The 25,753-nt window shown below is 36.9% G+C and overlaps 1 protein-coding gene across 2 annotated transcripts in view; it reads right to left on the bottom strand.

Annotated features, from left to right (window-relative positions):
• Positions 1–9,582: 9,582 nt before the first annotated feature.
• The window catches only part of LOC149071778 (zwei Ig domain protein zig-8-like), a 134,177-nt gene continuing 118,006 nt past the window's right edge, over positions 9,583–25,753 (bottom strand). For both annotated transcript variants that reach the window (XM_089247748.1, XM_089247749.1), the window contains exons 3-6: positions 23,450–23,660; positions 23,038–23,334; positions 18,014–18,198; positions 9,583–10,193 (exon numbers count right to left, since the gene is read on the bottom strand). In XM_089247748.1, the coding sequence (XP_089103874.1) occupies positions 18,053–18,198; positions 23,038–23,334; positions 23,450–23,660 (654 nt within the window). In that variant the 3' untranslated portion in view covers positions 9,583–10,193; positions 18,014–18,052. The remainder of the gene's footprint in view (positions 10,194–18,013; positions 18,199–23,037; positions 23,335–23,449; positions 23,661–25,753) is intronic.

The following is a 25,753-nucleotide window of genomic DNA, read 5'->3' as shown; positions in this document are numbered from 1 at the left end:
TTATCGCATTAGCCATCAGTAGAAATTTAAGAAATTCTCAAAAGACGTTCAAAAATTACCCTGTAACAGTTTTGATAGTGGAAATAGAGAGTGTAACAAAAGAAATCTAAATTTTTATACGGTCCCCCTGTTCTTTAACTTCCAATTGAAAAGTTGTTGCCCTGCCTCTTCTGAGGCCAACAAACAAATTTAAAAGTTTCTAAGTGCAATATTCGCTGAGATATTCGAATCGAAAACGCCGAGAATTCAAAAAGTTGAGAAAAGACAGCATAAATGAGGGAAAGGAGCTTTGAGTGTGTCCGTCATTTTTTTGCTGTTCTCTCACAATTTTTCTCCGATTAATGAATTCAAATATACCAGCGAATATTGCACTTAGAAACGTGGAAGTCTTTCTGTTGGCATCAGGAGAGACAGGGTTACACTTTTTTGATTGTAAACCAGAGGACAAGGGGATCGTATAAAAATTTAGATTTTTTTAACGCACTATTTCCACTCTCAAAACTGGTACAGGGTAATTTTTGAACACCTTTTGAGTATTTTTTTAATTTGGAATCATACCTCTACGACGCGTAGTTGATGAGATAGAGGCCGCATTAGCACTTACACGACAACCCCTGTGTAATAAACGATACCATTGTCTTCTATTTGTGTTGCGAACCTCCCGAGATATAGCTTGAAACAGTTTCTGTCACGAAAACGGGCTGCAAGGCTAGTGCCGAGATTGGAAGAAGGTATTGAAACTAGATTGGTAGTATTGGATTTGTGTTGACGAAATACACCCGCGATCTTGAAAAAAACATTCATATATAATGAATTCTTCCAGAGATATATGAGCGTTTACAAATGATTTCGGTACGCAAATTTTTGCGAATGCACTCGGATGATTTAAAAGACATGTTCACGTCAAAAAAATAACTACATTAAGGCATGGTTTAGTTCGGCACTTTAATTCGGTGTAATTAACATACCTATCTTATACTATATATCTCCGAACTCAAAAATACTGTCATTATGTAAAGCAGTGGCGCATATAAGGGAAGCAATGACGTTTGGATTACGGGCACGAAGGGAACTCTCTCTGAGAATGAGGCCAGATTTCTGCCATTTATGTATAGGCCTAATTATTGAAAGAGGAAAAATTAAAGAGCAGGAATTGTTTTATTCATTTCAAACTAAACTGAAGGCATTATGCAAATGGGAACAAGGAACGACCGAATTACTTTCGAGGGTAAACGTGACGCTTCATCGTGGGCGATTTACAATGAATGGCGATCACTTATTAACGTAGTTTTTATTAGGTTGCGTGTACGAGTGCCGCGCAACATCAGAAATCCCGGGCTATCTGATTTACGGACGCACTTATGATGGCATTGGTCTCTAATTTAGAAAAAATAATTTTGTTAATAACGGATTGTTCAACAGGAATTACTGATTTTGTAGAACCCTGGGTTGCGGAATCGATCATTTTGCTTATTTTGGGTCACGGCGGAAAAAAAGTTATGAGCAACTGCTCTACATCAATAAATATTCCAAAAAAATCATATTCGTTACAAATTAGTTTTTCAAATATTTATTGCTTTACAAAGGTTTTCAACAGCTGGCTGGTGCGAAGATATTTAGGAAAGAGAGGAAATTCAACTGTCCCTGCGGGGAATCGAATCCACGTCCTTTCACTTTCCGGGTGAACGTACTAGACTACAGAGGCAAAGAATATCGCAATCTCTCCTTGGAACTCGTATGCACTGAACGGGACCGTACATGGATGGTCGGACACAATCCAGGTCAAAAGTCACAATTGCTGACGACGTGATATCTTTCCTAAATATATCTTTGCATCAGCCAGCTGTTAAAAACCTTTGTATGTTTAGTATGGATAGCGGGCAATGTGTGTGTGTGGACGTCATGCTCGGATATGTCGCCATCTGGTAGCATCGTCAGCAATTGTGTGATTGCAATTGATCAGCAATTGTGTGATTGCAATTGATCAGCAATTGTGTGATTGCAATTGATCAGCAATTGTGTGATTGCAATTGATCAGCAATTGTGTGATTGCAATTGATCAGCAATTGTGTGATTGCAATTGATCAGCAATTGTGTGATTGCAATTGATCAGCAATTGTGTGATTGCAATTGATCAGCAATTGTGTGATTGCAATTGATCAGCAATTGTGTGATTGCAATTGTGTGATTGCAATTGTGTGATTGCAATTGATCAGCAATTGTGTGATTGCAATTGTGTGATTGCAATTGTGTGATTGCAATTGTGTGATTGCAATTGATCAGCAATTGTGTGATTGCAATTGATCAGCAATTGTGTGATTGCAATTGTGTGATTGCAATTGATCAGCAATTGTGTGATTGCAATTGATCAGCAATTGTGTGATTGCAATTGATCAGCAATTGTGTGATTGCAATTGTGTGATTGCAATTGATCAGCAATTGTGTGATTGCAATTGATCAGCAATTGTGTGATTGCAATTGATCAGCAATTGTGTGATTGCAATTGATCAGCAATTGTGTGATTGCAATTGATCAGCAATTGTGTGATTGCAATTGATCAGCAATTGTGTGATTGCAATTGATCAGCAATTGTGTGATTGCAATTGATCAGCAATTGTGTGATTGCAATTGATCAGCAATTGTGTGATTGCAATTGATCAGCAATTGTGTGATTGCAATTGATCAGCAATTGTGTCCGACCGGTCAAGCGCCCAGTTGCGGCCCGGTTCAGTGTGAACTCAACGGTCCCGTTCAGTGCACTGTATATTATCAGCACTAAGAAATTCAGATGGCTTTTTTAATTCCGTGGTTTATGCGCTGAAAAATCAGGTGTATAAATTAGTTTTAAGTGTGTATCGACACATTATTTATGTTGTGAAAGTCGAAAATAAATTTCTTTAATTTTGAAAATTTTCTTACCGCCTCAGTTAAGGCCGGTAGCTCCCACACGCGGATGGGTTTAAGGTTTCGTCAATGAATTCTGAATCACGCAGTATTTGTCATGCTATTCCTTGAGAAACGAAAAGATTTCGCGCGCGGTGCTTGGCACAATTGCACTTACAAATTAAAAATGTCATGATACCACTCGGAATGAGAGGCCGATATTGTTACCGTTATAGCCTCGCCGAAAGTTAAGCCTAATAATCTCGATAGAAATCATAAAGCAAGTGAAAAGTTTTATATTTCAGGCTACTGGTTTCATCTTGAGAGGATTTTGTTTTTTTACTGGCAGTGAAGAGTTCAAGGGTTACTGCCTTAACCATTATAAAGGCCTCCATAACCCAAAGGTCCTCCGCCTCATCATTGGAGTATGAGGCTCCTAAAGGGGGGTTTATTCCATATCGTACTCAGAAGAAGGACAGCTTATACCCTTCTTGAATGTAGTAGAAAGTATTTAACTCTCTCGAAGTGACACCCGGAAAGTCACACAATGACAATAGTGTCCTCCCCACTAAAATAAGACGGCTTTGGTTCTTTGATATTTCTACGGTAGGTGATGGGATCACTTGTACTTGACATCAGACACGTGTCACTTACCATCAAGTCGTACTAGTCACTGAAATGAAAATATATAGACACAGATCTTCATTCCTTACTTATATTCATTCTCAAATTATTATTATTATTTTTTGTGTGTGTAAATCGGAATTTCTTTGATGTTCTCTTCAAGATTCTTCGACTGATTTTCCCGTCAGTTGAAGAGAACATCAAAGAAATTCTCTTGTCTCAGATTTCAATCTCACAACGTAAAGAAAATCCTTCATCGAGAAAGAGACAGATTTTTATTCACATTCACAAAATATTACAAAATCGTGCGAAAACACAAAGAGAAAACAAAAATCATCTCGATTATTATAGAAATAGGCTCTCGTGTATAATAGGCTTTTATGTAAAGATATTTATATTTCGCAATATGTATTTCATCAAACACATGAGCTTACAAATAATATTTCAATGACGAAACAAAGTATGTACATTGAAATCGAAATAAAATATGTATAATATATCAATATAAATTTCATGTGATATTACAAGCTCATCGGAAATGTCTTATAGATAAGTAGAAAAAAAAACTTAAGAAAAGCTTGAAGATCTGGCACCAAAAAACAGACTAGTTATTTTTATTTTCTCATTGGTTTTTTTGCCTCTGTCTGAGCCTTTAATTGTGTATTACATAAAGCCGAGACGATTCTAGAATTGGGAAAACATGCTAGGAAAAGGTCAAGCGAGGAAAATCTGGAAATACTGGGAATGAATGGTATTTTATACGAAGCAATTTTGAGTAAAAATGAGGGTAATACGGGCATGATAAGATTCAGTGATTTTTGCTGAGCCCTGTATAATAAATGCTGAAAAACAGATAATGTTAAGAAATTACTTTGAAGGTTGTTAAAAGGAAAAAAAATATCTTACTTTTTCCGTCTCTGATGGTAATATGGCCAATTTATTGTATTTCTTTTTCATTTCGAATGGAAATTGAAATTTGATGCTCTTGCGCTGTATGTTTAGACACAGGACCTAATTCTTTTTTGCTTGGGTGATGCGTAGTTTCCCGACCAATTCGCCATATTGCGCCAGAATCGAGGCGCAATTTTAGAACCGCCCGATTGGTGTAGATGCTCTTCTTCCACTCTGAAGGTTGCCGGCAAGGTCCACGGGTTCGAATCCGGACAAAGAACATTAGAAACAAGTTCTTTACCTACCGAGCCTGGGGGAAACTACCAATAGATGGCGCTTTCATTTTCGACCAAAATTCCACTTTTTGGAAATTGCCGTATCGTGATAAATGACCGGAGTTTGTGTGCGGTAAAAGTAGAAGTGTGTCAATCGGAAAGTCGCGTTGTTATTTTTTTACGGCACATTCGTATTTCCTCTCAGGTTATGAAGTTATTTAGTTTCGTGTCATATGTAGTATTTAATGCTTCTTCAACAACGTTTTTTGTGATTTCACAATGTATAAAATTCTGTCTGTAATGTAGGTTTCTTTGGAATATTTGACAAGTCAGTTTTATGGCTTGGTATGCTATATTCACGTGCAATATCATGTGCAAATATCAAATGATGTTTGTCAGACGTTTCACGTGATCAGGTCTCTATTCCACCCCCGATCATCAATTTAGTATATTGATTAAGGTGGAAAAAATTATACGTTCAAAATGCCCCTTTTAGTTAACTTGAAGTTTTTTAATTTTGGATTCACAATTTTAATTTTAGTTGAAGTAAGTGAGCTTACGAAACTTATTTTCTGAACGAAGTCTATTTCTTTTTGTATTTAATTTTCAATTTCCAATTAAATGTTTGTTCAGTTGAGTAACATTTTAAAATTAATAAATTCTCGAAAAAATTCTTGTTGATTTGCTGAGTGCGTCAAGTCTTTGTCGGACATATTAGCTTCTCATATATGTAAGATGGTCAAGAGGCAGGCACTTTGAAAAAAACGATTTTTTCGTACTTTCCATTGAGATATACAGTGGATAACTTTTTCTTCTTTTAACAGCATTTCAAAGTATTTTTTTACATTACATGTTTCGCCGAATTTACTAGACAGGCCTCAGTAAAAATCATTGACGCTAAGCATGACCATATTATCCTCACTTGCCTTAGATTTTTTTTATAAGATCCCTACTTGGCCATATTCCCAACAGGAGAAGACAATATGGCCAATGACGTCCTCAGTGTACTTATCTCAGCAAATCAACAGGTATTTTCCGAGAACATATTTACTTAAAAATGTTATTTAACTAAGCAACATTTCAATTGAAAATTAAAAACAAAAATACTTATAGAAAATATATTTTGTAATCTTTAGCTATAAAGTTAAAATAATGAATTGGAAAGCTTTTAAAGGAATAAAGCGAAACATTTCGTTGAGATAAATTATTTTTCGTCTTTCTTAGTGAATAGAAATTGGAGTGAGGGCGGCCTTAGAGACCTGGTCACAAGGTATTTCCGACAAAAAAGAAAAATTTATACTCGCACATAATATATGCAGATATAGCAAACCCGGCCATAAAATCAACCTGTTAGGTACTCTATAGAATCCTGAACGATAGACAGAATTTTTTATACAGATTGAAGTTATGATGAATGCTGTTGAAAAAGCATTCAAAACTGCACATGTTATGATTAACGAACTACTACTATTCTCCTAAGCCGTGTAATAATGGAACCTGAGAAGAAATACCAAATCTATCACCTAAGAATAGACGGAATGGGGAATAGATGCTGCAGGTGTCTGGGGGGGGGGATATGATCTAAGTGTTTAAAATTGTCAACCCATCAGTAAAAATCGTCAATCAACTACTTCGACATAGAGACATCAGCATCGGTTGGAAAGGGACAATCCTAGGCTGTGGTGTCGTAGGGAGTGTTTCCTCTAATACGGTCATGAATAAATGGAGTTGCTTACCTCCGGTGGACGTGAATTTTAATACAATTGACGCGTTTAAAAGGAATGCGATAAAAATAATGGGAAAAATCGAGAAGCTATCCATACTTAGTATGTAACAACCACAATCTTTTTCATGGGCAGTGTATTATGAATTATTAGTTATTAGCTTTTTCTTTCTTGACGCATGCTTTTAAATTGGGTTGATTTATTTTCGTTATATTTAGCATCCATAGTTGTATAGGCATCTTTTTTCAGCCACCTGGATTGGCAGTTTGCCAGTTGTGGCCTTTGTATTTGTACAAAACAACAGCGTGTGATTTCTTGAATGAAACTTCCGACATAATATGGTGAGTTGGAGCGAAACTACGCATCACCCAACAGAAAAAAAAATTGCCATGTGTCCAACCAAATCGCTACAAAGCAAAAGAACATCAAATTTTGAATTCCGTTCAAAAATAAATAAATAAATACAGAAAATTAGCCATATTACCATCGGACACCATACCTATTAAATACTACGCTTTAAAAGTCTCGTTGCCTCCATAGGAATGTTCATGTAAACAATCCATTTCGCATGAAGGAAAGATAATAGTAAATTTAATGTAATTTGATAGTTTCAAGTAAATCGGAAAAAAAAATTAACTTGCTCTGAAGAAAAAAGGGAAGAAGATAATCATTTGAAAACACACAGAATATTATTAACGAGGGAATATAAAAACAATTCTGGTAACAAATACAGAATATCCAGCTGGGAAAATTCAAATAATCGTTCAATACAATGGGAAAATTCAAATAATCGTTCAATACAATGGGAAAATTCAAATAATCGTTCAATACAATGGGAAAATTCAAATAATCGTTCAATACAATGGGAAAATTCAAATACGTTGCACACAGGGCCGCAAATAGATATTTCGTCAACATTGAAAAGCTTGGATTTTGGCGTCCCGTGTAATGTGTACGAGTAGAAGGAACAGTTAAAGGGTGAAATTTGCGCTTCCTCTTTCCGCTCGGGGCACTAGTCCACCGCCCCAGTTGCGGCCCTGGTTACTCATTACATTTCGCGATCATTATAAATCGGAGATCTTGATCAAATGGCTATATCAATAAGTATTAAATTATAGAAATTAATGAAAAATCCCTTGAGGCATTTTGAACTACATGCAGAACCAATTGAATAAACATCGTTGACAATTTGTCAACATCGAATACATATAAAATATTTTCGATATTTATCTCAATGAATTTCAACTCATTTCTAGCAAACAAATATTTGCATTTTTTTCATCACGATTCTATTCGAATTGATTCAAAAATTGGGTTATTTGAAATTTTTCAATTAGGCTAAATATAATTTCAAGTTATCAACTGAATGGAATAGTAAAATCAGTGGGAAATCACGGTGTAAACACGTTATTACTTGAATTATACAGGGCGATTACTTAATTCCCCTTGTTGCATTTTGCTTGTAAAATGTTTATCTTTAAAGGATACTTCCAATTAGGAAAATTATCCAAATAACGTGTAGAACTCAGATCCGCCATTCATGTTGCAATTGGTTGTAGTTATTTGAATATAGAAATTAACTTTTTATACTTACGAAAATTATGCAAGTAGTCATTTTTTTTATCACGTATTATGTCAGTTTTCACCTTTAAATAATCATTAATCCGTTTCTCTGTAAATCTCACCAAATTGGCGACAAACTTGGTAAGTCTGGTGATAACGATGATTTGGCGAAGTCATAGCGCCAAGACAAGTGTAAAGATCATGCGAGAAGTGTCGAGATTATTCTAAAAGCTTTTGTTAATCGCTGAAAGTTTTCGTAACGCCCACTCCGCGGAACTAGAAGCAGATTATAGAATTTTATTCTGAAGACGAATTCTCTTATATTTGTAGGTGGGGTTTCACATCACTGCTCGTCAGAGACATTACCCGAAACTATAAGGACACACTGTCTTCAAAAATCCAACTATAAAGCAGTTGCCCCGTCTCTCTTGGGGTCTAAAATAGTTCCTCGTTTCTAAGTGCAATATTCGCTGAGATATTTGATTTCAAAAATCTGAGCAAAGTCGAGAAAGACCAGCAAAAAGTTACGGATACTTACTTTCTTCCTTTCACATTTGTGCTGATCTTTCCCAAGTCTTCGTTAGAAACGTAGATTACGAGACACAATTTTGTATTGCAACAGTATATAAAAACAGTATTTGGAACCGAGTACAATAATAAAAAAAAAGAGAAATGATGCGCGATAATTACATTATATTCAGCTCCACAATAATTAACTTAATTCTGAACTTTATTCGAAAATACACAAACGAAAATATACATTTGAACACATATCTAATAAATATAATAACACTGTTGCTAAAAAATATTTAGCAACTAGTTCTTTTAGTCCTGCTGGAAGGACTGATGTCCCTTGAGGCTATGTCAAAGTGTTTGTTTGTATCGTGTGTGCACGTATTTGTTCATTTATATATTGGAATTTGTGTATTAAATACTTTCACTTGTGTAATATATGTTTGTATATGTTTGTATTAGCCACTTGTGCAGTTGTTTGCACACACGTAGTTATGCACAGAGAGTTCAGTTTTTTCAATATGTTTACATTTGATGAACGCAGGTGTCGAGGAGATATGATCGAAGGATTCAAAATTTGCAACGGGATGGATAGGATGGACCATGGATTATCAATACGCCGTCAATCAACTGCTTTCACAAGGGGATATCAGTACCGATTGGTAAAGCGCAATTCTAGGTTATGGTCACAGGGAATTTTTCTCTAATAGGGTCGTCAATAAATGGAATAGTTTACACCCGGGGGTAGTGAATTCTAACGCAATTGACACGTTTAAAATGAAATACGATAAACATGTTGGGGTAAATCGAGAAGCTATCCACATACTTAGAATTAGACAACCATAAGTATATTCTTTTATGGGCTTTGTATAATATCTTATCATGTATATATATTTGTAATTGCATTTTTAATATGCTGTATTTTAGTAATATATGACATCCATACTTGTTATGGGCATCTTTTTCTCAGCCACCTCGTTGGGAATCTTTCCTGTTGTGGCTTTGTTTTTGTATTTGTGAAATAATAATAATAATAAAACTTCCTATAATTTCTGATTTCAAATATCTTAGCGGATATTGCACTTAAAAACGCGAAATTTTATTTGTAAGTAAGCCTCAGGAGAAACAGCGCAACAAATTTATAATTGAAAGTTAGAGGACAGGGTGTCCGTATAAGAAGTTATTTTTATTTTATTTTAATAACTACACAACCCCTTGCAACATAAATGACGTATATCTGAGTTCTACCGGTTATTTGGACGTTTTTCTCTAATTTGAAGTACCCCTCTAGGATCGACGGTTCGACAATAAAATGTGGTGCGTGCTGTTAGCTATGCACACTGTAAATCAGGAATGGTATATGTGTGTGGTTGATAAGATATGAAGGCAAATGATATTTACACTCTCATACACGAGATTTAAATGGGGAAAAATATAAATAAATTAATGAAAATGAAACATTGAAATAATTGAAGATAGAATCTATGTCTATATATACGAGAGGTGTATTTACAACATTTACATTTTAAAAGTGGTTTGAACAAAACAAAAATTTAAGTTTTTTACGAAATAGTTCTTCTCTCTCACAAACACATTTTGTTTTTCTTGGGTGGCAACACATTGCAGCTCAACATCAAAGATGCATGTTGGAGCCTTGAGGAATGAGGGCGGATACGTAAGTAGGTTTTTTTTCTCGAACCCTTGTGTTCAGGAGATTCACCTAGAAATGATAGAAATAAACGATAGTTATTTTGATTTGACACAATAAAACATTTACTGTAATATATATGGAATTTTGAGTCTAAAGTATTTCGATGAATTTTCAAATGTCCCACAACATGTTGTAATGGATTTTTTACATGCTTTTAATATACAGGGTGATCATAAAATACATTTTACTATATACGAGTCCCTGGCGGCCGCGAAAATAAATGAATTCGAATGAAATTCTAGGTATAGGTGTTTGAGAGTATGCGCTAGAGAATGAGCAGAGAAACAAAAACTACTCTCGCGGCTACGGTTGTAGCAACGAAATTTCGATAAATTCAAATAGCAGCACTCCTTTATGCATTGCAAAATGATCAGTGCTGCAAAAACCCGTTAATGTCGTTGAAACTGTAACTGTAGCGCCATAAACGCCGGAGGAGAACGCAGACGAAGAAAGAAGATTTCACGAAGGAGCTGATGCTTTTTTATACCGTTCGGTCGGGACTTTCTGCAGATATTACCGAGTTGCCCGACTGAGCGGTTAGTGCACCGACCACCCTTCGTGAGACCTTCCATTGTCTGCGTCTCACGCCAGCTTTTATATTTCTATACCGCTGGGTGTCTCAAACTTGTTTTCAAATGCGAAAATTCCCAATTCATGGCTCATCTGCGGCTCCGCGGAATAGTTCAGTAGATATTTTCACTCATAAAAGAACAACGTCAAAGCCTAAAAATATGCACAAATCAATATCTTCAGCTCCTCAGGACGCCCTTAGGAGCCCGCGAAACACAATTTGAGAAACACTATGCTACAGGTACCGTTTGAACAAATACAAATACAAAGGCCAGGCCACAACAGACAAATTACCCAACGAGGTGGCTGAAAAAAAAATGCCTATGAATAATACGGATGTCCATAGACATATAATCAAAATACAGCAACCCAATGTAAAGCGTATATCATGAAAGAAAATACAAACGATTAATACTATACAGCAGCGGTTCTCAACCAGTGCTCCGCGGCAACTCGAGGAAAATAAATTTACGCCATTCAATAATAATGCCCCGATAATTTTGCAATGCACAAAAGGGAATGTTGATATTGGAATTTTTTCGAAATTTTGTTGCCTTAACCGAACAGCGGGAAATAGCGGTTTTCGTTTATCATCATTATGGAGCGCATACTCTGAAACACCTATATTTCCAATGCCAGTAGTTGATTTCTGCGAGAGAATTTAGAATGAAGAGTTATTTTAGGGTGACTATCAGTCATGTTTTAATTCGAATGAACACAAAACACACAAAAAAGTTCGATTTGCATTAAAAATGGAATCGGTTAAATGAATCAATTTGAAGCTGACTTGTAGCCCCAAAAATTGATGACACGAAATTCTCTTTAAAGATAATCTTAAAAAATTTACAGAATATTTTCGATAGTTGCCACGAGGTGTTTAGGCTTTTGACACATATTATTCTTTCTGTTTTTTACCGTCGAGAAATAGTGAAAGCTGCCGATGTCATTAAATCTCGGTTTCGGGGGGGGGGGTGAAGGAAAGAAATAATGCTTCTAAGAGCCGTGTTTTCATTGGTTGTGGAACATGCGGCTTGAACGTATTTTCTTAAAAGAAAGAAATTCCAAGCTGTGGGATACGGCACTTGATGCGAAGGTCCATCGATCAAAATCAAAGAGATTTAACCATGTATTTGTCTCGGATTGCGTTTGACAGATTTTTAGTTGCCGATTCCTTTTTTTGAGCCTTTGAGATTTCACTCTGGAGGGGAAAAAAAAATATCCTCCTACAATTGTTGTTTGTATATAGTGAGGAATGGTTTCGTGTTTTGACGCCTTTTCTTCTACTGCTTTGTAAATATTCTTAGATTTTAGACTCGATGAAATGCCTTTGAAATGGTTTTGGAGTAAGATATAGTGTCGTTGAGCCTCAAACACATAAATGAACATAGCATTTTTAACCCTCTACGGTTCCGTATGTATAAGATTTGTTCGAAAGGTATTCTGATTGTAATTGTTCATGTCTCGAACAAGTTACCACAATTTAATACCTTGGCATATACATTGATCGCAATCTTAAATTGAAGAGTCATGCCAAAATTATATAAGTTTTACTATCTCAAACCTTACTTGAATCAGTCGTTTTTACTAACTCTTCATTAGTTATTGTTTCATTCACTCCCAGGGCCGTCTTAAGAGCATCATGAGCCCCCGGGTGAAGTGATTTTTTTGATGCCCTATTAGGAAAATTCTTGAAAAATTAAGCCAGATCTCATTTCTGTGTCCCCTTTTATTTTGAGGCCCCCGGGTCTGTCTGGGGGTTCTGACTACTTTTCAACCCTGTACCCTATAATCAGCCTCCATAAGAGAATAATTAGAATAATCACAAATGATTTTACTACACCATCACACAATACAACTTCATTAATATCTTGGAATACTCTCTTACATTACGTCAATTGTATTCTTATAAATCTATTCTCATTTTCAAAAGTAAATTCTCCTTGCCTTTAAATACATCTCGATCTTCAAATAGAGTAAATAATATGTATTCACTTCCGTTACCTCTTAAAACACTTTTGAAGAAACATTTTACTTATCCCAAAATTCTACAATACATTACCACCAGAAATCACTCGCAATACTAATTTATCATCCTTTCAAAAATTTGTCAAGCAATACATGTTCTCACTTGATGGTGTAGAAAATTTGTTTTAGTGTTTTTCTGTTGCTCATGTAATTCCTAAATAACGCAAAAGTTTAATTTAATTACATGCTGCATCTAGTTTTTTTCGCCTTTGATTCCAACATCCAAAAAACAACATATTTTCATATGCAGAATGTAGAATTGCTTTTAAATTGCACTCTCTTCTGTTGCCATCAATTTTTATTTTAGTTTGAATAATTTGAATTTTTTAGTTGAATATTCTGTTTTTCATACTAATTTTTACTGGCATTTACCAGAATGAGTCATTCTTTGGATTGAATAAATGGTAAATTTTCCTAATTTTGTTTTTGTACTGTTATATGATGACAGTGAAATTGATTTGATCACCCGACGATACTTTTTCATGCGTGAACGAATAAAGCTTTGGAGGCAGGGTTTGGTGCACGTATTCAGGTAATCCGTGTGCATATGCTTGATATTTTTTTCTGCCTGCAGAGGCTAACAGTCGCCGGCAGACAGCCGATGAATGAGCACCGTTGCATTTTAAATTACGGTACTGCATTAATCGTGGTAGATCTGCTGATTGCCACACAGAATCTCTTGTAGGTAGTACTCCTTGGGAATGGTTGTGCCGTGCGGTGCATACTGGTTATGAATCCCACCACCGGAGTCATAGAAGACGGCCGAGATGAATCTGACATTGCATCTCCTGAAGATCGAATTGTCGGTCAAAAGGAAATGAACGGATTCAATACTAATGCTCGCCTCATCTGGAAGTTCTCTGATCATTATTAGACGATCCTGAATCACTACAGACCTCACTTACTCATAACGATCTCCTTTTTGACGGCCTACCAGCAAGAGTTCACTCAATTGATCTGCGGCAATCGTAGAGGCGGTTGCGTTACTCCTTCATTGGTGCAGTGCCTAATTCTTCACCTCAACAGAAAGTCTGGTGAAACTATCGGGTTGTTTATTTCCCTGCCATTTTGTCAAAAACGACATGCGATGGCGCTTATACTTCCTCACTCATCGACTGTCTGCCAGCAGCAGGAAAAAATTCAAGCATGCACACTGGGATTGTCTAGATACGTCCAACAACCCCCCTCTCCCATCCTACCCAGCTTCATTGGTACAGGCCTGAAAACGTATGGTCAGGTAGTGTTTGGAGAAACCTCGTATCTTAATATACATGGTAAAAAAAACTCATACCAATTCCGTTTGTCAATTTTTTGGTATTTTTAAAAAAGTATATATTTTTTATTGCCATTTCAATACAAAATACGGCTAAATAAGTGCAGTACTTTTTAATCTAGAAAGAGTTGATTTCTTGTCGGTGTCAATTTTTGATAGCTGCTGAAGTTTTACGTATTCGAAGATTTATAAAACCGTAACAAATTCAGGAGATAGGAAATGAAATTCATGGATAAACAACTGTTATCTACTTTTAGACAACAGCGAAACAAAGGAAAACACTATTTTTCCAAGGATGATGTCACTCTCCGTTATCCATACGAAGGTTTCCAACAGCTGGTTGATGCGAAGATGAGTTTAGGAAAGAAAGGAAGTTCAACTGCTATTGCGGGTAACCGAACCCACGTCCTCTCACATGCCGGGTGAGCGCCCTAGACCCCTAGATTACAAAGGGGACGAATCTCACTCTTTCCTAAGAGCCCGTGTGCGTTGAACGGCACCGTACATGGCTTTCGTAGTGTAATGATCTAGTGCGCTCGCCCGGAAAGTGAAAGGACGTGTGTTCCATTCTCCGCAAGGGCGGTTGAACATTCTTTCCTACTTCATCTTCGCACACTTCAATCATATCACCCCGACACTTGCATTCCCTCAATGTAAACATATTCAAGAGATCACGTCTTTCTTCATAGCTCAAGCCTTGTCTGCCAACAAGAGCACGCGTAGGAGGTTAGAAAGTAATTTGTAACCGGTTGCTTTGACATGTTATCTCTCAACATCTCAACGGAGCAACTAAAAATGAAAACAGAATCGATACCTCATGTGTATACTGTACGGTATTTGTACAGCGAACAAAATATTAACGGAATCGACTGAAAATTCCGGAATCAAGGGGGAAAAAAACCATAAATTCCCAAAGAATTTTCCTGTTTGTATTGCCAACCATTTCTTTTTCGCAGCCGTTTATTCCTTAGAATAGTGCCGTAGCAGATTGTATCGACATTTCCATCCATAAAACCTTCCCTTCTTTTTTCAGAAAGCCCTGTTATATCGACTGGTGTTAGCTCGACGTCGACCTCTCCGGTCGATATATTGCATTAACTGCTCAATCAGTTCGTATCAATGAGTCGTTTTGTGTATTTCTGCTCCTAAACCTTAGATTCGATTGGGCTTATTAGATAACTCTATCTCTATTTTTGCCGTGTTTCTCTATCGATTGGTGCATACTTTCTTATATATTTATATAATTTAGCAATTGAGAAAGAATTTTATTAAATTAAGGGTACTTTATAACCTAAATAACGCAGCCTTTTTGTATCGCTTTCATTTGATTATGCAATTTCTCTTCGAGACTATCACGTAGGAATCGGAAATCGATGTCTCAATGCGTCTATGTGGTGTCTCAGCATATACAAAATTTATTATTTAGCCCCAATGAAACGCCTGAAATGTGTGTCGTAATGTCTGAATACTGAACGTACATGTCTAAGTATCAATTACGTTTATCTGACATTTATTTTATTAGCTTACTTCTCAACATTTTTGTACGCTTGCAATAAACCGGCTCCTTGATTGAGTAGGATAAACTATCAAGGCCTTCAATCTGGTTCGGGGTCAGATACAACACCAACTCCGGCCATATAATGCAATTTACTGCCATTAATGAGATGGATTGGAAATGAAGGCTCAAGCTCTCTTTGAACCTGGGACCGTGACAGCAATCTTCGCGGTGGTAGACGAGCATCTTACCACCACGTCACTCGGGCTTTGAGATCAGCTATCATCATTGGATTAAACTTAAAGAAATTTAGTGTAGACATTCCCGGACTTGCCAACAGGATACGTACAAGATTTTGTACGTATACAATCATACCTCAATATAACGAACTCTTGGTAAGTTTCTTTATACCGTCGAATATGCATAATACACAAGTGCCATTGGAAAATTGTACGGGAACTTTAATTATAATCACCCCATCTTTCGGAAGATAAATGTGTGTTAAAGAAATGTCCTGTCCTGCCTGCTTAAAAAACACATTATCTTAGGAAGTAAAGAAGTATTTTCAAGTACTTAATGATTCCAAGTGCCATATCCTGAAAATGGCACATAAGTGTTGTCTTATCAGTGGATCCGGAACGAAAATAAGTTTTTTTGTTCTTTTCTTTTCTTTAGCGTAAAATAAATATTCTTACCAGCATATGATGCATTAAGTAGAAGAGAATATACTCTTGCAAATACATTTTCATAATGGAAGTAACGTTTTGAACATTACTAAAACAATATTAACAGACTAAAATAAACATAACAAACTAAAACAATGATTATCGGAATAATAATGCGTCACATTGTGATCAAGGTTAAAGTGTTAAAACTCATATTATACCACAATATAATTTTCTTTTTCAAATGAAATTGTTTTTTCTATATCAACTATCGATCGAAATTCCCATCGCTTGAGTCATCTAATATAATTTATTATTCAAACTTATAATTGAACATGATATATCTTTGTGGGGGAGACGTATTATTTTGAACGTTCTGATATCGTTCCCACGTTTGATGGATTGGATATGCCTTTTCTTGTGTACGCCTCTGAGTACAGTATGGATGTAGACAGAACCTTCGAAATGCCCTGTACATATAGACTTTTAAACCATACTTATGGTAAAATGTATGCAATTATTGTAACATAAGGTGGTGGAGAAAAATTTCAAGGCCAGCCGAAAAATCGCCATATCTCGGAAACTCCTGGATGTAAATATATGAAAATTTTAGATCAATAATTAAATGTTAAGGTAAAAGTTTTCCCAGTGAAAATAATTTTGATCAGTCATGTAATACTATAGAAAAAAAATTGCCTAAGTGATGGTCAACAACCTGGGAATAACGATAAGCGTGCTCTTAAACCGGGAGGGGGGGGGGAAATTGATCCTTTTTTCTCATGTTGGCGTAACAGCCGAGACTGTTTTGATCAGTCGTGCACTGTGGAACGGAATTTTTTTCTGACAGTGTCAAGATGGAAGAAACAACATATTTATTGAATATTGGAAACGGCAAAATACTTGCTCTCACAGAGAAACTCCGGCGCCTTGCCATGAAATTTCGAGAAGAATTGAAAGATTGAAGACTCTTTTTAGTTAAAGTTTCATGGGCCGGAGAAATTACGGATTGAAAGATTGCACTAGGAGGCTTCTTTCTCTTACCATTCGTCGGGAAAAGATTCAGTTTTTTTACGTGAAAAAAAAACACTCGGTGTAATTTAGAAGAAATAAAACTTGCCTTGAACACATGGAACTGTGCCTAATGTGAAAAAAAAAATTCAAATGTCTGGTATGCAAAACCGAGAATTACAAATTCCCCTTATGAAACATGACGGATAAAAGCGACGTCAATTGGTCAAACAACATGTATTTTTTTGTGCCAAGTGTGGGATTGAGGATATTGTCTTTGATCAGAAGCAATTCAGATGGACTCATATTACTAACGCATGCAATGACAGAGCCGTATTTTCGAAACACGGGCACATCAAGACAGTTCAAGCAGAATTTATATTTTCTGAGGCCCGTCTCTTATTTATGCCTTAAATTCCGAATAATAATAGCTTATAAAGAAAAAAAAAGGCATTTCTTTCTCGATTAAAACAAAATTTTCCCACATAATTTTGAATTGTTCTTATATTTTGTTGTAGGATTTTCCTTTTACCAATTATTTATAATTTTATTTATTATTTCTGTTTACTAATTATTTATTAAACCATAATTTAAACTTTTTTTTCTGGACTAGTGCAGAACTCATCAAAATTATTTCCACTGGAAAAAAATTTAGTCCCACGTGTAATTATCACTAAAATTTTCATATATTTACATCCACACGTTTTCGAGATATGGCGATTTTCAGTTGCCCTAAAACTTTTTTGCACCACCTTGGAAAATCTTGAAAACACGGAGAAATAACAATGCTTACGCATGTACGTAATTATTTCCAGACAAACGGAGCCTCGTGTCACCTCCAGTAAATGCAGTTATGGCCAATGCAGGTTAGGCATAAGAACAGCTCGAATATGATCACGATACTGTGTGAAGGAGATGCCAAATGGTTCGACCTTGACGTTGACGTGGCGTCGTTTTGCACTGCAGCGTGTTTCTCACCTGTAACGAGAAAATGAATAGTATATACACTTGTATGTATTTAAAAGAAGACATCATTGTCATCATGTCAGCAAAATATATAATACGAGGAAGACGAGAAAACACACATTTAGTAAATACTACATCTGCTCGTATGTTCGAATACGATCTCAAGGTCGCAGCGAAAAGTTTTCTTCTATCAATTTTCTTTCTAAGAAAGCATTTTGATGGAAATTTGTTTCTACCTGAATGTAAATTCATTAGGGCTGGTCCGATTAATTGATTTATCGGGTCGGATAATCGAAATTGTTAATCCCAGTTAACAGATTTTACTGACGCTGCATTTGCGCAACGTTTTGAGGCCCATGAATTGGTAATGAATTGGACATGAATTGGAGGAGCGGTCAGAAATGGGTTAACATTTTTAGCTGAGTTAATCGTCTCTTTAATCCGATTAAAATTTGCGTACAAAAGTTTGTAATTTCCTTGATTTATCTAACGAAACCGATTAGATGCCTAAAATTATATGTACCTATGTATACCATTTTAGATAAGTGACCATATTAAACATATGAATCGATATTTTGATAACATTTTTCTGCATTGTGGGGGGAGGGAACACAAGTCGATTCACGAAAACAGATGATTTCAGTTTCAAATTCAGTTCGATGGAAGTTTGAGAAGACAATACCAAAATTTACTGTCTCCACTATTAACAGTAGTTTTCCTATTCTTGGAGAGAAGCACCTGCTTCTCTCCTCAAAATGAACCATTTGGGTGGAGTTCCTAGAAAAAAATGAAAGAGAAATATTGAAGAAATGTTTAATCGCCATGTATTAGTAAAATGAACCTCAGACTTAGAAAAATTAACCCCAGTATCAAGGAAACAGTTATTATCCGAATATGATGCTGAGGTGAACTCGGAAAGAAAAGTCATCACGCCTCCGCCGGGATTCAAACCCAGGCCCTCTTGCATACCAGGCACAAGCACCATCTGCACCACTACACCACTGGAGACCTGACCCTGCCTTCCTTATTCCACGCACTGTAGCGTGAGACGCTGAAGTAGAGGCAGTATCCTCAACTTCAGGAGATGGTCCCCGGGGGGGGACGGTTTAGATTGAGATAGATGGCTTTTTTCTGATATCTGTTTCCTTGATATCTCGGGCTGAGAAAAAAGCCATCTATATCTCTCTCTAACCCTAGTGTTTTTGAATTCTGATTTTCGAAATTTTTATAAATTTTTTTTTCAAACTTTAAAAATTCATAATATTCTATCGAATGATCAGATATTGAAGTTCGAGGTTCATTTTACTAACACATGCAGTATAAATATTTCTAAAAATTTCAGGCGTCGAAAATGGCTAAAAATTTGCTTACGTAATACTTGAACGGCCCCAATTCATAAAATGACTAGTTGTATTACACGTTTCTGACTGAATCGTTGTTCTTACTGTATTTTACTGTCTCCATCGGTAACACCTTCGTCAAGAAACTACCATATTTGCATCCTTCATTGAAGCGCGTAACAGTTTTGATGGAATTTTAAAATGACAGAAAAAAATCTTGTCCTGTTTTTTTGACCAACATGTGATCTAATTCGAAAGACAGGGTAAAAAAAAAACGATCGCGCATTAAAACGCTATGCACCTCCTCTCCAAATTTTTCACTAAACAGAGAAGGGAAAACAAATTACCAAATTTTGGGGAAAAAGTGTTGATTTGTTTGAAAAAATTTCAAATAGATCTCATTTGGCAAACACTTGACAAATTTAGTGTTAATTTTGTCAATATAATGGACACATAATTACACGTAATCTACATGTAATAACAAGGTTATAATATCACACTACATTAAGAGAAAAGTGCCAATCGTGAAAGCAGACGGATGGAATTGGCTTCTATCGGGATTGAATGCTTCAGTTCCTTTTCAAGAAATGACAACCCGCTGCTGGTGGAAAAATTTGCTTCCGTTGGGTGTTTACGCGTAACTACCCGTTAGAATAATGACAAGTTACTGAATTTCAAAACGTTATAACTCCCTCAATATTCGTCCGATCCTAAAACAGTAAACACTTTTCTGTATCAGTTTCTCACAAAGAATTTTGTATGTAATTATTGGGTGGTCGATGGTTACCACCCTGTATACCAAGTTCCAATGAAATAAATCCACCACAACGGGCGTACAACGGTCACATAGGTCGGATTATAATCCAAATAACACTACTGAGCTTAATTAATCGATGTAGCTCCCGTTATGGCGCTAAAGGAAGGTAACTGCGATAAAAACGCCAATTTTTCACCTGGTGGTAAAAAATTTAACTATAATTGAATCTTTCTGTTCTTGGTCTATGTATGCAAATTATCAAGTTTCATAAAAAAGTACAACCATCAGAAGGGGTGCTGCATACGTCTGAGCAGTGTCAGTTTGTTTACAACAACCCTGTATTGACGGTTCATCGGCAGATCCACGCGATGTCCCGGAACTAATCCGCGTTGAATCAAAATACCAATGAAGCATAAAATAATGAAAACGAAATTAATCATTTCATGAACCATATAACATTACCAGCATCGCTCTCACGCAACCGTATAATCATGCAACAAAGCCGACATGTTTGTATATTTTTTTTGGTTGCGGAGCTTATGAAAAGCGTTCGCTTCGGTCTTGGGTTCAGTGGGACGGAAATTCAGCAACGCGACGATGTGTGAAATAAATTTTCTTAAAAGGGGGAAAAATGAAATTTTTTCAAAAAAAAAAAATTTCATTGAAGGAACAAGTAGAAAATGTGTGATAGAAAAGAGTAGGAAAGAGCAATATCCCCAACCCCACCCTCCATCGCAATAGCGGCGACTGCTGTTACTCAATTCGATCTCGCATCGCTGGTTTGAGTTTTCTGATTCGGTTTTATTGAAAACGTCTAACCAATGGGAATATTATTATTTTTTCCTCTCTTCGCGAAAGAGCCGGGGATTTTGATTGGTTGCTGAAAAAAGAATGAGGAGAGAGGGATTGAGATGAAAGAAGATATTATCAATCGAAACTGAGTTTTTGTTCATGTTGGGAATCAAAAGGAACGAAAAAACAACAACAACAAACCAATAAAAACTTATTAAGTAGATAAATTATTTTCGCACCAGGTAATTTTTTGCACACGTGGCTTAATTGGACTGGGACCTACAATTTATTGTCGATTCCGAACGGCAGCTTTTTTTCAATCATACTTACCTAGAGGTGCGTGGGCTAACCCCTATACTACTAAACCATACATGTACCTCGTCCTTTTTAGCCTAATGTACGTGTGGTGAAACCTGACGTGAAAGTTTATTTCTGTGTAATGCTTTTTATGTGTAGTGCTGCCATCTACCACCAGTTTTTCTAACTATGATTGAAGTGCAACGATTGAATAATTGTATCGTTGTAGACCTGTTGCTCTCTGTGGTGGACCTTTTCAATGGGGAGATCGGCTCGCATTTGCGCCTGGAAGTTGGGAACCACAGGGAATCCTGCAGTAGCTACATTTTTGTGTGATCGTGTCGAAGTTTCTCGGTCCGTGAGTCTGGAAAGTTTCTGACAAGGACAAATTGGGTATCGAACTCGCGACCCCTGTAAACATCTTTTGGTATGTAAAGTATTCTTTATGAGCATTGTATAATATTTCATCATGTAATATATATTGTTTGTAATTGCATTTTTAATTGGGTTCCTGTATTTTTGAAATATATGATATCTATATTTGTTACGGGTATCTTTTTCTCAGCCACCTCGTTGGGCATTTTGCCTGTGATGGCCTTGTATTTGTACTTTAGGCGAGTATCTTATCGAACTAGGCTACCGCGTTCAAAACTTACGAATCGATTTTACTCAAAAAATCAATTTTTTTTTCCTCCTTCTGTGATTGTTTCACGTTGGGACAATTACTTATACAAGTTACTGCGATAGCCCGAAATGCGGCCAGTTCGCGAAATCACCAAGAGGTTCGATTTTTAGAAATGATTTGGGCTTTGGCCGGCCGACTAGCAGAAAGGTTATAGATCCCAGACTAAAAATCGATGTGCTGATGTTAGACGGTCTGTTAGGCAACACATCCATTTTTTTCATCGCCAATGTTTCACACTTGGCTATGTATAGTAGCTGAATTAGACTAGCACCATATGACAATGGTTTTTTTTCTATTGAATTTTAAGGAAAAAAATATCGCAGTGTGATAAAGATAATGATGGGTTGCCATAGCTAACGTCGACATAATTATTATGAAATGTTATGCCCACTTGGTGATGCGGCTTAAAGTCCTACCATCCCGCCACTCGGGACATAATCTGGGGTCTGACAATCAACGTTACAACAGGAATCTCCCTCAGTTAAGTTAATAGTACAATTTCTTAAAAGGGGTCAATTTTCAGAATAAAATTTTATAATGACCCAGAATCATATCTTTTATTATCCGAACTCTGGCTAGGGATCCCCCCTGACCTGGATGGCCAAATTGAAATGATCACCACAATTATAAGATTTTATTCATGCCCAAAGGTATGGATGAAGGCGGAAACACACCACACTGACGTGACGAGTAACTAGCCAAGTCAGATGGCAAGGGATCATATCAGACATTATATGGCGTGTACACTGGTCTGATGTTTTAACTGATGCATTAACGCGTGGTGACGAATTTGTGGAATGTTATTCGTGGAAATCCTGTGACGTACATATTATATGACGTAGAAATTCCTACGTCACAGAATTTCCATGAATCAGAATTTACATCGTGTTTGGCATGACGGGAATTCACGTCATGTCAGTGTAGTGTGTTTCATCCTTTAGACCCATATAACATCACGCGACAGCATAACAGGCCATTACCTTTCAAGACGTGTACGAAAATGCTAGCGGAATCCGTATTAGACGGACAGCAAGAATAATTTCCAGAATCTTCAGGTCTGGCTTCCTTGATGTAGAGCTTGCTCAGAGCAGTGTCCTCGGCAGCTTTCTGGAGGCTTATCAGACCAGTGGATTGGTCGTAGTTGATCATCCTCTCGTTGTGATACCAGAACACGAAAGCTGGTGGTTCCGGGCAGTCCGTGATGACGCAGGTCAGGTTCAGTTCACTACCAACGGACACATAGAAATTTGGTGACCCTATGATGCTGACCTTGGGTACTGAAAAATTAACGAAAATTAGTAAAAAAATCAAACTTTGCAAGTTATTCTACTATGAAAACTTTAAATGGATTTCTTAGATTTGATTTCTGTATAGTGATCAAATAAGACTTACCTAGGATTTTAAGATTAACGTAATGGCTGACCGGTGGATCCGAACTGATCTGGCACTCATACACCCCTTCGTCAGCTTGCTGGGGGTATTTTATCTGCAGTGTCCAGTCTGACGAATACTCGTTATAGTTTGTTTGGAATCTATTGTCTTTGGTGTAAGTATAAGAGCCTACGGTCAGTAAATGGAAATCCCGCAGTCTAATCCACGATACCTGCGCCAAAATAGTAAAATAGGCCATAGTTATAAACAATCTATGTAAAGCTCACAATTTGATCTTATAGAATTAGAATTATAGTAAAAGTCTGCTATAACGAATAACGGATTATAACGAGAATCTAGCTATAACGAGTGATTTTCAAGTGATTGTCAAATTGCTAATGTTAAAGATACAAAAAGTATTTAGTTATAGTGAGTTGAAAATTATGAAGAATTTTTCATTTAGTCAAAATATTTCTCAAAATACTAGTTTCTGCTTCTCTATCTTTCAAAGCTGAATGAACATCATGACTCTTATCATGGCACATGCTTCTCGTAAAAATCAATCTGAGGTACTTCCATCAAAGAAAAGACAGATTGTTTTTAACCCCTTCTCCAGTTTTTGGACTTGCCCACTATGCATATGGGATATGATATGATGTTATTCGAATTTGTCACTTCCAGTGACTAATCCCGATCGTCTACTCTATGCGACTTGACACGATAAACAAATCGCTCGCAGTTTTCTGTATTCACTAGACTGATCCCGTATGAGACTGTCGCCTACACTATGAACATCTTGAGCGAGTAATTCCCGGCGACAGCAACAGATGACCGACCAAATCCGATTTCAGTGGGATATTACGCGTCCTGCCTCACCTGCGCAGGCACAGTATGGTTGTTTACTGTTTTTCACTTCACGTGCTCCGTTTTTTTTCTTTCTTCGATCTCTCTCTCTCAGTCCTTTTCCACGTGAACATTGAAGCTGACAAACTGATAATTGCTATTCATTGTGGTTGTGAAGATAAGTAATAATCGAAAAAATGTCATTGTTCATTTGTTAACAACACAAACGCTTTCTCCGAGTTTGCGTCAGATGTGTCATTTAACTATAGACTTCATAAATTACAGGTCTTCGGGGGGATCTATTTCTCAAAAATTATAATTTTTCAATACTTTGTACGAATGAACTTGTCTGCACAAAGTGCAATCTCGCACTGAACACCGTGAAAAGGTTGCTTTCAGTGGACGACGTCAGAACCCCCCTCCCCAATCGTCTGATTTAACGTCGGCTGTTGTCGCTTCTAGTGGACGACCAGCCTAAGTTTGACCACGGAAATAGAACTTGCAGTGTTGAATTGTTCCCGAATGACTGAAAAATTCGTGCTAAGGAAACATTTCCAATAATCGGAAAGATGGCAAATCGACGAAGCCACGGAATTAAGCAATAATTTATGTAATAACTAAGACTTTTAAGGCCGGTCATCCACTGGAAGCGAAAACACGCGGCAAGCTACGCGTGCGACAACAGCCGATGTTGAGTCAGAGGACTGGGGACGTCTGACGCCGTCCACTGAAAGCGCCTTTTACACGCTATTCAATTCACGACTGCACTCCGTGCAGACGAGCGTGTTTGGTGATAATAATTTGAGGATATATTGAAAAACTAAAATTTTTGAGAAATTTATGACCATTGTTTTTATGGTATATGGAACTTAAGGTATAAGGATTTGTGTCTATGTACGAGACTTCAATGAGACATTCGTCACAAACTCGGAGAAGGCGTTCATGTTGTGAATAAATACATTTTTGTAACTAATCGGTTGCTATTTACCATCGCAACCCATGAATGACCATTATCTAATTTTCAGCTTCTATGTTCACGCGTGGAGAGAGAGAGAAAGAGACCATAGAGTAGATAAAAAACGGAGTTAGTGGCGTGAAAAAGAGTAAACACAGCGATGCTGCGCTGCGCCTGCGTAGATGAGGAAAAACGAGTAAAATTATTTAACATTACTTATTTAACTATACCGATTAACATTTATTTCTGATTTGGTCGGTTGTCTGCTGCCGTCGCTGGAAGTTACTCGCTGTACATAATTCTAGTGTATGGACTACGTTCTGCTAGTTTCTGTACAATGGGATCAGCCTTGAGAATAGTGACCGGGTGGAGTGGTGGTAAGAATCTCGTCTACCACTGTGGGGGTTGTCGTCACGGTCCCAGGTCCGAATTCGGAGAAGAATATAGATGAGATATTTTTCCCTAACCAGCTCGAGGTGACCACCGAAAGATGCCACCTTTATCCCTAACCTACCTCATTAATGTTA

The sequence above is a fragment of the Pholcus phalangioides genome, unplaced genomic scaffold (assembly GCF_987345545.1).
Source record: "Pholcus phalangioides strain wild (caught in Gottingen) unplaced genomic scaffold, Ppha-v1.0 ptg000018l_1, whole genome shotgun sequence".
Lineage (NCBI taxonomy): Eukaryota > Metazoa > Arthropoda > Arachnida > Araneae > Pholcidae > Pholcus > Pholcus phalangioides.
Note: the sequence above shows the minus strand (reverse complement) of the source record. Positions and strands in the feature narration are given on the sequence as shown.